This window comes from Chlorocebus sabaeus, chromosome 11 (genome assembly GCF_047675955.1).
Source record: "Chlorocebus sabaeus isolate Y175 chromosome 11, mChlSab1.0.hap1, whole genome shotgun sequence".
In the NCBI taxonomy this organism is placed as follows: domain Eukaryota; kingdom Metazoa; phylum Chordata; class Mammalia; order Primates; family Cercopithecidae; genus Chlorocebus; species Chlorocebus sabaeus.
The window spans coordinates 40,937,852-40,951,137 of record NC_132914.1 but is presented as its reverse complement, the minus strand read 5'-3'; the positions used below and the strand labels follow the sequence as shown (position 1 = coordinate 40,951,137).

The window sequence follows — 13,286 nt, the reverse complement described above, 5'->3', positions numbered from 1 at the left end:
CCATACACATATCCCACACTGACATATAAAGGTTTTCAATCTTGTTTTCCTTTCTACTTTTTTCACTAATTCTTTCTTTTTCTTACACTTAACAGCATTATTTAATGTTACTCTTTTCACCCTTCTCTGTCTATTACTGTTCTTTTACTTTCCCATTCTCGTTCTCTTTTTCACAGCCACAGAAAGTTTCTCTAACTTATATATATCCTGCTTCCTGGTGAAATAGCTGCGTTTTCTTCCACTCATCTCCACACAGTCTTTCTCAACAACCTGGCTTCCTCTTTTATTCTTGAGATAGCAAACATTCTTTCATCTTTTTATTTTCTTTCCCTGACCACTAGAAAGTATAACTGTGTAGATGGCATGAAAAATGGAAAGAAATAGAGTGAGAAAAGGAGCAGAGTAGGAACAGCAGGGCAATTTGTAGTAGGGGAAAAAAGTGGGAAGACTAGAGTCTGCAGTCTGTAATTATGAATATGTTATTGTGTAATATTATGTTCAATGCAGTAAGTATTTATTGAGGGAATACATTCAGATTATCCCAATTCTGCATTCAGGTTTTATTCTAGTGCTTGAAACAGGTGCCTGAATATATATGTGAATTTATTAATAAGATGGTAAATACAGTACTATAGATATGCACAGTGTGGACCTCAGAAAAGGTGGAGGGAACAGTTTTTGAGGAGATTGAAGCTGATCAGAGAGAATTTTGTGTAGAATGGAAGAAAAGTTTTCACGAAGAATAGAGAAACAGTTTGGGAATTAGGGCATGAGTGGGTCAGGGCAAAGGAAGCTCAGAACCATGTGGAGATGAGCTTATCGTAGAAAGCACGCAGCCAGAGCCGATGACAAAAGATGGTGAGAATGTAAAGAATAGTCTGCCATCTGACCTGACGAGGTGCCAAAGGAACTGTGGTGCCCCATTCAAGAAGAGGCACAGTCTTGGTCCTGTGGCATCTAGACAGTGCTTCCCAGAATGATTTCATGGGAACAATTGTTCCTGTTTTAGCAGTGTCTCAGTGGAGAGATACAAGGATATGATGCGAGATAGACTGGTATAAATGCTAGAGTAGAAAACACAGAGCTTTGGTTAACATAGAAGGAAGAATTTATTTCGACAGAAAGGTCCTGCGTATGCTTTTAGAAGAGAATTGGAATTTGGGAAGCTGGGATCAGCATTTCAACTTGAGTGGGTAAACTCGTCTGTGACCATGGATATAGGGAGTTAGAAGGAGAAATTCCAGCAACAGGGAAATGAAAGAACATTTTAAAATGCAGTGAACACACCAAGAATAACAAGATTCAGCATGGAAGTTTGGACAAACGTGGTGAGAGATGATTTGGGCGTCCAAAGCAGGAGAGTTCTCTTAAACAATCACGTGCAGGGGAAAAGCAACGTATTTATTTTACCACATAGTGAACTATGATTATGTTCCCTTTTTTTGTGTAATTTTTTTAGTTTCTCTAAAGTTAAAGTTAAATTCCCTCCGTTTTGTTTGTTTCTGTGTACTGAAAGTTATCGGTCCTTAAACTTTTTGTCAGAACTATACATTTTGTCTTAATATTTTCAAGCATATTATAGAATCTATCAATTTGATTTTTCCTTCACTTTTTCTTTACCTCTGGCTACTGTGGCCCTCTTTTCTCTAATTTGTTCATGTTTAATGACTGTCATCTTGAGATTTCCCTTCGTTATTGTCCTGGGAATTCTCTTCGGTATTCTGTGTTAGATTCCCTATTTTCTAAATCCTATCAATCCCTCTTTTTGATTTACTTCTTTCATTCGGTGGAACATATTCCTCAGTATTTTCTTCAGAAGAAAAGTAGATTTTTGAGACCTTTCATATCTGAAAATGGCATAACTGTATTCTCATGCTCGATCAGTAGTTCAACAGGTATAAATAGAGATTGTTTTTCTTTAGAATTTTGAAAGCCTTGTTTTCTGGCTTGTTTTCCAATTTCCTGTGCTTGTACATGGCATGTTGTATACTGGAAGTTTTGTGGATCCTCTCTTTAATTCTAGTGGTATGAAATTTCAGGACAATGTGCATTGATTTACGTTTTTTTTCCCATCTATTTTTCTAGGTAATTAAGATGCCATTCCAATTTAGAAACATAAATCTTTGTTTTGATAAATTTTATCATGTTCTTAGATTACTTCCTCACACTAACTTTTCTCTTTTATCTTTGGGAAACTAGTATTATTTGGGTGTTCACATTCCTAAACTGCTATTAATTTTCTAATTTATTCTCTCAATTTCATTGTTTTCTTAATGTTTCTTCTCATAACATCTTGCTTTTGTTTTATGAATGTACTGCCTTCTATCATATCTCTGAGTGTATTAATCATTGTCCTTAAGTTTTCTTCTGCTCCCTCACTTACACGTGTTTCATCCTAGTTCTATTTTGTTTTTGTTTATTTTACCTTTTTCGTGTGTGTTAGAGGCTTTCCTAAAATGTCTACTGATCTTGTGCTGTTTGTTCATATTTTAAAAGTACTAAAATTCTGATTGAAAGTCCTCTGTGGGTCACACAAGTTAACTAGAAGTTTCATTATAGAGTAACTTGGTCATTAAGTAGCCCTCTCTTATGTCATTGGAGAGAAGTCTCAAATGTTATTGTCAGTTGATCTTTTTTCTTGAGTTAAACAGTCCTGCAAGAGAGGAATTCTCTCATCTTCTGATTGTCATGAGGGTGCTGTGGGATAACAGAAGTTGGCATGGTGCCAGCAGGAGATTGCGAGCTGAATGGGCTGGGATCACATCATTAAGTGTAGGGAACTTTACTTAGCCACCTTGTTTCAGTAGAATGTGTTCCCGCCTTTTCTCAGCTATGTCTTATGCCCTCAAATTTACTTTTTCTAGAGCTATGCTGTGCAATATGGTAGCCAGTAGCCACATGTGGCTAATCTATTGAAATGTGCTATAAGTGTTAAATACATATTAAATCTGGAAGTCTTAGAATGAAAAAAGAATGTAAAATATATTATTAATAATTTTATATTGATATGTTCAAATGATCGTATTTTAAATATTTGGGGCCAAACATGAAGGTTACGAAAATTAATTTGGCTGTTTTTTTTTTTAACGTGACTACTAGAAAATATAAAGTTCCAGATGTGATTCACATTCTGCTTTCATTGAACAGTGCTGCTCTCAACGAGGAAGCTAGTAGTCTAACCGTTCTTTTTAAATACTTTTCAATTAATTCTTTATTATTTCAGGCCTACCCCTCACACATTCACTCTGTCAGAGGAACCTGCTATTTTCCATTCCTGGGCCTTTCTTGGGTTCTGTGTCATGAATGATTTGTTTGTTATTTACTTTCCCACTTTGCAGGCTTAGGTTTCATCTTCCTTGGTTCTATTAAATAGTTATTTCCATCTACTTTTCATATTCAAAATTTCCTTTTCTTGCTGTTTTTTTTTCTTTTCTTTTTTTGTTCTTTTAGGTTTGTGCCTTTTCAGAATTTCTCATAGTTATTTCAAAAGATATTTAGGAAGGAGCAGAGATAACATATATGATCATGTTTAGTTAAGTGGAAGCACAAAGTTGAACTTTGATAAAACAGAAATTTGTTCATGTCACTGACTGCTTAAACTCTTTACTGTCTCCTCATTGCAGAAAGCATAAAGTTCAAATGAGTCTGGTCAGTTATGACTGCTTCTCTTAGTTTGCTTTTGCTGTAGTTATCCTGCATGCAAACAACCACCAAATCTTAATGGCTTGGAACAATAAAGGTTTATTTATTGCTCATATCATGTTTTGGCTGCTAATTTGCTATGGCTCTACTCCAACTTGTTATCTGTGTCCATGTTTTTTTTTTTTTTTTAATAGACTTTATTTTTTTAGAGAAGTTATAGGTTTACTGAAAAATTGAGTAGAAAGTACAGAAAGTTTGCATATTTATCCATCTTCCCTCTGCCATTCTCCTCCACACTCCTCTATTATTAACATCTTGCATTAGTGTGGCACATTTGTGCAATTGATGAGCCAATTTTGATGCATTATTATTAACTAAACTCCATAGTTTACATTAGAGTTTACTATTTGTGTTGAAAATTCTCTGGGTTTGACAAATGTATAATGACATGTATTCACCAATATAATATCATACATAGTAGTTTCACTGCCCTAAAAATCTCTTGTGCTTCATCTATTTATTCTTCCTTCCTTCCCCCACAACCGGTGACAAACACTGATCTTTTTGTCGTCTATGACTTTTTCTTTCATGATTCCAGGCAGAAAGATCAGTTCTATCTGGGAAATGATGTTCTGGAGGCAGAGGGAAAAAGGAAAGAGAGCTGGGTGGGACTGGAATAGGTCATATTCCTTTTCAGTCAGTTGATAAAAAGCCTGATGCCCATGGACAGGAAAGAGTTCTTCCCCTACAGGAAGCTACTATAACATTGTAGCAATAGAGATGTGTAATCCTCTTGCAGGGAAAGGGGAGTAGCTGAGGTAGGTGATGGATGACAGTACTGTAGTGTACTGTATAGCAACAGCATTGTCCTCAGCTACTCAATTATTCACCAACAACCACTCTATCCCACTGTACTGAATTTCTTTTTATTCCAATGCCTGTCCCATCTTCTGTACATCTCTTCATTAAGCAAACTCCTCAGTCATTCAGGATTCAGCTTACTTATTATAAAAAGTCATTCCTCACTAGATTAATATACTGGTATATCCTGTATGTTGCATTGGAAATTTTTACTTGCTTAGCTGGCTCCTTTAAGCTATTAGCAGAATTACATAATTATGGAACATCTAACTGTGAATTTTTCTTTCGTTTTTTATTTTCATTTGACTTTGGCCAAGGTCTTCAGAGAAGAAAAATAACTTGCATACATAAGAGTGATCATAGTGTTGTGTCTGATCAAAAATGTGACCAATTGCCACTTCCATCATTTGTTACTCAAAGTTGCAATACAGACTGTGAACTAAGGTAAAAGAGAAATAATATGTAATATAACCAGATTAATAAGTGAGCTAAGATTAAAATGTCTAACACAGTGACTGACACAGAGTGGACATATAATTATTACTCATCATCTGCCCTGCCATGAAAAAATTTCAGGCTCACTAATTTATAGTAAAACTCAGTACATGATTGATTTGAATTTTCATTCATAGTATTTTCTGAATACCAGTATATAGGCCTCAACATTTTGTGTAGAAAAAGGTTGCAATGTTGTCTGTAAATAAATACAAGTAAATTGTAATCTGAAAATGGATGATTTAAAGGTCTGAAACAATAAATTTTGTAGCATGATTCGTTATTTTCCACTGAATTAATGAACCAGTAAACTTCTGAAGTTTGGGAATTGGAGAAATCAAATTGATTGATTTCCTTGATATTCTATCAGTATTTTGTCCATTAAACTTCAGGGAAATTGATCCTAGATCATGACAGGAAGTTTATACTTCTAATTTAAATTTCTTGTTATTTGGGTTTTGTGCGTGTGTGCGTGTGTGTGTGTGCGTGATTGATATTGGAGTGACATGGTATACAATGAGTCCATCTATCATATTTATACATTTATTTTCAGCATTGTAGCAGGTACCTTTTAACATTCAGGTATGGCCAGAACCTCTTTCACTTGATGAGAATTTCTATACATTTATGATGTTGTTTGACGACATAGCAAAAGCACAGTAGTAGAACTGACTGTGTAAGGTGAATCCACTACATAGTAGTAAAAGGAAGCACAGTGAAATTCTTGAAATGCAATCAGGGATGAAAATGAGTTTCATGAATTCTGTGCTTTGTTATTCGGGTGCCCTCACATTGATGAATGCTAGACTACAATTGGGATAATTTGGCTATAACTAACATCTTTACTTGTGGAAAACATGTTTTCCCTGGAAACATGTCTAAATATAGATTACATGAATTAATGAGAAAGTGTGGTGTACTTTACAAAAACTAGTTAACTTTTTAAATGCTTTATTTTTTTTTGATGTAGTCAAATTCCTAGACATTCCCTGGTCATAAAATCAAAATACTTATAGAGGGATTGCTTAGGGAGAAACTACCTGATTGGGAGTCAGATATATGCAGTTATTGTCTTAAATCTGCTGCTAAGTAATTGGGTAATCATGTTCTAAACCAGTTGTTTTCAAAGGTTTTTGAGGAAGCCTGGGGTTCCTTGGATGCACCTCCAAAGCTGCCACCAAATGCTGGCATGAGGTCAGTAGTATAATGCTGGCTTCCTGGTGATTTGTCCATAAACTCTTGGAATTTTAAGAACTGAATGCATGAGTGTCTCTGAACCTGTTTTTAAATACGTAATATACCTCCTAAGTATAATAACATCTTTTTTCAAGGTGGCATATTATTGGCAAAAGTGAATGTTCAACCCAATGTGGTCAAGGATATAGAACCTTGGACATCCATTGCATGAAGTATTCCATTCATAAAGGACAGACTGTTCAAGTGGATGACCACTACTGTGGTGACCAACTTAAACCTCCTACCCGAGAACTATGCCGTGGTAACTGTGTCTTCACAAGATGGCATTTTTCAGAATGGTCTCAGGTACAATAAAAATGATTGCCTAAAAAATGTTGCCCCTTTTTTTTCTAATTACATATTTATGTTACTCTAAAGTACAGTTTTGTTGAAAATCTGATTTTTTTCCATTAGTTACCACTTTTTTTTTTTTTTTTAAATCAGTGTTCCAGGAGTTGTGGAGGAGGGGAAAGGTCTCGAGAATCTTATTGTATGAATAACTTTGGCCATCGTCTTGCTGACAATGAATGCCAAGAACTGTCCCGAGTGACGAGAGAGAATTGCAATGAATTTTCCTGTCCCAGTTGGGCTGCTAGTGAATGGAGCGAGGTACATTAAACACATGAGATTTGGAACTATTAAAATATGGTGTTAGTACAGCTTTGTAATCTAAGACTTTACAAAATTTAAAAGTGCTTAAATTTATTTCATCATTTTGTAAATAACTATTATCAAGGCAATCAGAAATTTACAAGACAGACCAGGCACACAGTGCCTCATGCCTGTAATACCAGCACTTTGGGAAGCTGAGGTGGGAAGATTGCTTGAGCTCAGATGTTCGAGACCAGCCTGAGCAGCATAGTGAAACTTAGTTGGGTGTGGTGACACACACCTGTGGTCCCAGCTACTCAGGAGGCTAAGGTGGGAGGATTGCTTGAGTCTGGGAGGTGGAGGTATCAGTGAGCAGAGACTGCAGTAAGCTGAGATTGGCCACTGCACTCCAGCATGGGTGATAGCGTGAGACTCTGTCTCAAAAAAAAAAAAAAAAAAAAGAAATGTACAAGATAGTTTGCCATTATACTATTTATAATATCTGACTAGCAATAACACTAACTGATATTTAATCTATAACCCTTTGCATAAGAAAGTGCCAGGGTCCACAGCAGCCTGGGATGAATACTTATTCTAAGGTTAGTTTTGCACCTTTGTTTCTAGGATAAATGGATGTTTCAGTGGGAATTAGCAGCAGAAGTTAGGGGCAGGCTGATTTTACCCAGTGAATATTTCTGGAACAGTGAGGGAAAATGCATTTGGGAATGGTTTTTCAACTGTATTTTCCTATGCAAATTGATCATTGCATCATTTTAAGGCATTTGTGTTGACTAATGCTACAAATAAATAATGATCAGTTGTATTCTTACAGTGCCTTGTTACATGTGGTAAAGGAATAAAGCAGCGGCACGTATGGTGTCAGCTGAATGAAGATCACTTGAGTGATGGCTTCTGTAACTCAAGTACCAAACCTGAATCTCTGAGTCCGTGTGAACTTCATACATGTGCCTCCTGGCAAGTAGGACCATGGGGTCCTGTGAGTATATGATACGGGTTTTTCTAATTTGATCTATCTTTACAGAATAACACAAAAGTTGTGTTATATTTACTCCTCCCTTAGTGGGTGCAATGGAATTTGGCTTGATTTATTAAAAAAACAACAACCCTGAAATGTGAACCTTTATGTGTAACATGTTGACAGCACTGCTAATATTGCTGTAATAAATATTTCAGCTTTGCTTTTGAACTCCCTTTTGTTAACCAAAATGCTACAGACTTTATGCTTTTATCAGCTTTATTTAGATTATAAATATTTTCATCTCTGTGTCTGCATTGATATCTTTATTGTTTTTAGGATAGGCATTGTTTAGATGTTTTGCTGAACAGACAGCTAGGAGTCTGCAGGATGAGCAATGATCAGGCTGGATGAGGATGGAGTAGCTTATTATTCTGCAGAGGTTACTACAATTGACAGGAAGCCTTCTCTCATTTTACCTTTAACTTTATCATATGCTATTCCTTCTTTGTCTCTTTAAAATTTACTTAGTATATTAAATGACATGCATACCCTAGGTGGTGTTTGAAAAGTATTTAGTTTCCTTAAATCATATTGACTGTTTCTAAAATATCAGGCCTCTATTTATATTTTTATATGACAACATTTTAGGATACATTAATTGTTGTACAGTTTGGTTAACTTCAATATTTGATTGGCATTTACTGAATTTGAATAAATATGCATATTTATTGACTTTGCTCTTTTTAAGTCTTAAATCTGAAATAAAGGACTGATAAAAAGATTATCGGAAGTATATTATTAACAGGGTATTAGTTAAGAAAATAGAAGTTTATGTAACTTTAGGAAAACAATGTTTTTTAAATATCTATTTATATTCTTCTTTCAGTGCACAACCACATGTGGACATGGGTATCAGATGCGAGATGTTAAATGTGTCAATGAGCTAGTTAGTGCAGTGTTAGAAGACACAGAATGCCATGAAGCTAGTCGCCCCAGCGACAGACAGGTAAAAAGAATCATGGTTTACAAACAAAAAGATTTACAAGACAGAAAGATTGTTGATGTGTTAAAATTATTTCTTTACTTATTTTTTTCCACTTAAACTTGTATGCCTTAAAAACGTGTATGTGAGAGAGAGAGAGAAAAAAAATAGAATTTGTTGTTCTTGGTTTTGCCAGCTTTGTAGCTTTATTAATGAAATTTTTTTTTTACTCTTTATCTGCTGAGGGCTCACTCATTTAACTTGTGAATTTCAGTTCTTTGAACTGAAGAAGGAGTATATCTATTATTATAAATATCATGAACTCCTAAAGTATATTGTGCTTTTTAAGGTAGAGTTCTGTGTCCATTCAAAATGTTTCAGCTGAGCAGTATTTTTAAAGGACTGATGCTCTTTTCTTTTTCAGCCATCAGACAGAATGGTCCAAACTTTAGGATTCAGTCATTATCCACTACGGATACTTGACAGTACTGTAGTTAGTGCTTTTGAAGATGAAAACATTCATATTACCAATTTGTAATTTAGTATAGAGCTGTTCTTGAGACATACAGAAGAAATGAAGTATTAGATTTTATACAAATCAGTCATTAATTAATGTTTTACGATATCCATTTTTCTTCTGAACAGAACTGTGTACTTACACCTTGCCCATTTATTTCTAAACTTAAGACCACTTCATTACCAACTGCTCTCATAGAAAAGATGCCACAATGGCGACATGGTTCTTGGACCCCAGTAAGTGAATTTCTTTAATAGATACAGTGTTTCTATTATGGAGGTTTTTAGACATCAACAAAATGGTTGCTAGAGATTTCACAAATTAATGTATACATTTATTCTCAGGTATTTTGATGGTATCAAAGAAGTATAGGGTTTAGAATTAGGAATTAATGGCTAAGTCCTTTGCCTTTCAAGAACTCTGTGTCTCTGGACAAGAAATTGAAGTTTTCTGAGTCTATTTTCTTTTTTTTTTTTTATTATCATACTATAAGTTCTAGGGTATATGTGTACAACGTACAGGTTTGTTACATATGTATACTTGTGCCATGTTGGTGTGCTGCACCCATCAACTCGTCAGCACCCATCAACTCGTCATTTACATCAGGTATAACTCCCAATGCAATCCCTCCCTCCTTCTCCCTCCCCACAATAGGCCCCTGTGTGTGATGTTCTCCTTCCTGTGTCCAAGTGATCTCATTGTTCAATTCCCACCTATGAGTGAGAACATGCGATCTTTGGTTTTCTGTTCTTGCAGTAGTTTGCTGAGAATGATGGTTTCCAGCTGCACCCATGTCCCTACAAAGGACACAAACTCATCCTTTTTTATGGCTGCATAGTATTCCATGGTGTATATGTGCCACATTTTCTTAATCCAGTCTGTCACTGATGGGCATTTGGGTTGATTCCAAGTCTTTGCTATTGTGAATAGCACCGCAATAAACATACGTGTGCATGTATCTTTATAGCAGCATGACTTATAATTCTTTGGGTATATACCCAGTAATGGGATGGCAGGGTCACACAGTATTTCTAGTTCTAGATCCTTGAGAAATCGCCATACTGTTTTCCACAATGGTTGAACTAGTTTACATTCCCACCAACAGTGTAAGAGTTTTCCTATTTCTCCACATCCTCTCCAGCACCTGTTGTTTCCTGACTTTTTAATGATCACCATTCTAAGTGGTGTGAGATGGTATCTCATTGTGGTTTTGATTTGCGTTTCTCTGATGGTCAGTGATGATGAGCATTTTTTGTGTCTGTTGGCTGTGTGAATGTCTTCTTTTGAGAAATATCTGTTCATATTCTTTGCACACTTTTTGATGGGGTTGTTTGTTTGTTTTTTTTCTTGTAAATTTGTTTGAGTTCTTTGTAGGTTCTGGATATTAGCCCTTTGTCAGATGAGTGGATTGCAAAAATGTTCTCCCATTCTGTAGATTGCCTGTTCACTCTGATGGTAGTTTCTTTTGCTGTGCAGAAGCTCTTTAGTTTAATGAGATCCCATTTGTCAATTTTGACTTTTGTTGCTGTTGCTTTTGGTGTTTTAGATATGAAGTCCTTGCCCATGCCTATGTCTTGAATGGTATTACCTACCTTTTCTTCTAGAATTTTTATGATATTAGGTCTAACATTTAAGTCTCTAATCCATCTTGAATTAATTTTCATATAAGAAGTAAGGAAAGGATCCAGTTTCAGCTTTCTACTTATGGCTAGCCAATTTTCCCAGCACCATTTATTAAATAGGGAATCCTTTCCCCATTTCTTGTTTCTCTCAGGTTTGTCAAAGATCAGATGGCTGTAGATGTGTGGTATTATTTCTGAGGACTCTGTTCTGTTCCATTGGTCTATATCTCTGTTTTGGTACCAGTCCCATGCTGTTTTGGTTACTGCAGCCTTGTAGTATAGTTTGAAGTCAGGTAGCGTGTTGCCTCCAGCTTTGTTCTTTTGACTTAGGATTGTCTTGGAGATGCGGGCTCTTTTTTGGTTCCATATGAACTTCAAAGCAGATTTTTCCAATTCTGTGAAAAAAGTCATTGGTAGCTTGATGGGGATGGCATTGAATCTATAAATTACCTTGGGCAGTAAGGCCATTTTCACAATATTGATTCTTCCTATCCATGAGCATGGTATGTTCTTCCATTTGTTTGTATCCTCTTTTATTTCACTGAGCAGTGGTTTGTAGTTGTCCTTGAAGAGGTCCTTTACATCCCTTGTAAGTTGGATTCCTAGGTAGTTTATTCTCTTTGAAGCTATTGTGAATGGGAGTTCATTCCCGATTTGGCTCTCTGTTTGTCTGTTACTGGTGTGTAAGAATGCTTGTGATTTTTGCACATTGATTTTGTATCCTGAGACTTTGCTGAAGTTGCTTATCAGCTTAAGGAGATTTTGGGCTGAGACAATGGGGTTTTCTAAATATACAGTCATGTCATCTGCAAAGAGGGACAATTTGACTTCTTCTTTTCCTAACTGAATCCCCTTGATTTCTTTCTCTTGCCTGATTGCCCTAGCCAGAACTTCCAACACTATGTTGAATAGGAGTGGTGAGAGGGGGCATCCCTGTCTTGTGCCTGTTTTCAAAGGGAATTTTTCCAGTTTTTGCCCATTCAGTATGATATTGGCTGTGGGTTTGTCATAAATAGCTCTTATTATTTTGAGATACGTTCCATCAATACCAAATTTATTGAGAGTTTTTAGCATGAAGGGCTGTTGAATTTTGTCAAAGACCTTTTCTGCATCTATTGAGATAATCATGTGGTTTTTGTCTTTGGTTCTGTTTATATGCTGGATTACGTTTATTGATTTGCATATGTTGAGCCAGCCTTGCATCCCAGGGATGAAGCCCACTTGATCATGGTGGATAAGCTTTTTGATGTGCTGCTGGATTCGGCTTGCCAGTATTTTATTGAGGATTTTTGCATCAATGTTCATCAGGGATATTGGTCTAAAATTCCCTTTTTTTGTTGTGTCTCTGCCAGGCTTTGGTATCAGGATGATGTTGGCCTCATAAAATGAGTTAGGGAGGATTCTCTCTTTTTCTATTGATTGGAATAGTTTCAGAAAGAATGGTACCAGCTCCTCCTTGTACCTCTGGTAGAATTCGACTTTGAATCCGTCTGGTCCCGGACTCTTTTGGTTAGTAGGTTATTAACTATTGCCTCAATTCCAGAGCCTGCTATTGGTCTATTCAGGGATTCAGTTTCTTCCTGGTTTAGTCTTGGGAGAGTGTAAGTGTCCAGGAAATTATCCATTTCTTCTAGGTTTTCTAATTTATTTACATAGAGGTGTTTATAGTATTCTTTGATGGTAGTTAGTATTTCGGTGGGGTCGGTGGTGATATCCCCTTTATCATTTTTTATTGTGTCTATTTGATTCTTCTCTCTTTTCTTCTTTATTAGTCTTGCTAGCGGTCTATCAATTTTGTTGATCTTTTCAAAAAACCAACTCCTGGATTCATTGATTTTTTGGAGAGTTTTTTGTGTCTCTATCTCCTTCAGTTCTGCTCTGATCTTAGTTATTTCTTGCCTTCTGCTAGCTTTTGAATGTGTTTGCTCTTGCTTCTCTAGTTCTTTTAATTGCGATGTTAGAGTGTCAATTTTAGATCTTTCCTGCTTTCTCTTGTGGGCATTTAGTGCTATAAATTTCCCTCTACACACTGCTTTAAATGTGTCCCAGAGATTCTGGTATGTTGTATCTTTGTTCTCATTGGTTTCAAAGAACATCTTTATTTCTGCCTTCATTTCATTATGTACCCAGTAGTCATTCAGGAGCAGGTTGTTCAGTTTCCATGTAGTTGAGCGGTTTTGATTGAGTTTCTTATTCCTGAGTTCCAGTTTGATTGCACTGTGGTCTGAGAGACAGTTTGTTATAATTTCTGTTCTTGTACATTTGCTGAGGAGTGCTTTACTTCCAACTATGTGGTCAATTTTGAAGTAAGTGCGATGTGGTGCTGAGAAGAATGTATATTCTGTTGATTTGGGGTGGAGA

General features: G+C 36.1%; 1 protein-coding gene across 1 annotated transcript in view; it reads left to right on the top strand.

The window, feature by feature from the left end:
• ADAMTS20 (ADAM metallopeptidase with thrombospondin type 1 motif 20) overlaps nucleotides 1-13,286 on the top strand; it is a 206,604-nt gene that overhangs the window by 110,900 nt on the left and 82,418 nt on the right. Inside the window, exons 19-24 of the mRNA XM_008002931.3 lie at nucleotides 4,821-4,947; nucleotides 6,330-6,540; nucleotides 6,679-6,843; nucleotides 7,658-7,822; nucleotides 8,691-8,810; nucleotides 9,432-9,539. Coding sequence (XP_008001122.3) covers nucleotides 4,821-4,947; nucleotides 6,330-6,540; nucleotides 6,679-6,843; nucleotides 7,658-7,822; nucleotides 8,691-8,810; nucleotides 9,432-9,539 — 896 coding nt within the window. The remainder of the gene's footprint in view (nucleotides 1-4,820; nucleotides 4,948-6,329; nucleotides 6,541-6,678; nucleotides 6,844-7,657; nucleotides 7,823-8,690; nucleotides 8,811-9,431; nucleotides 9,540-13,286) is intronic.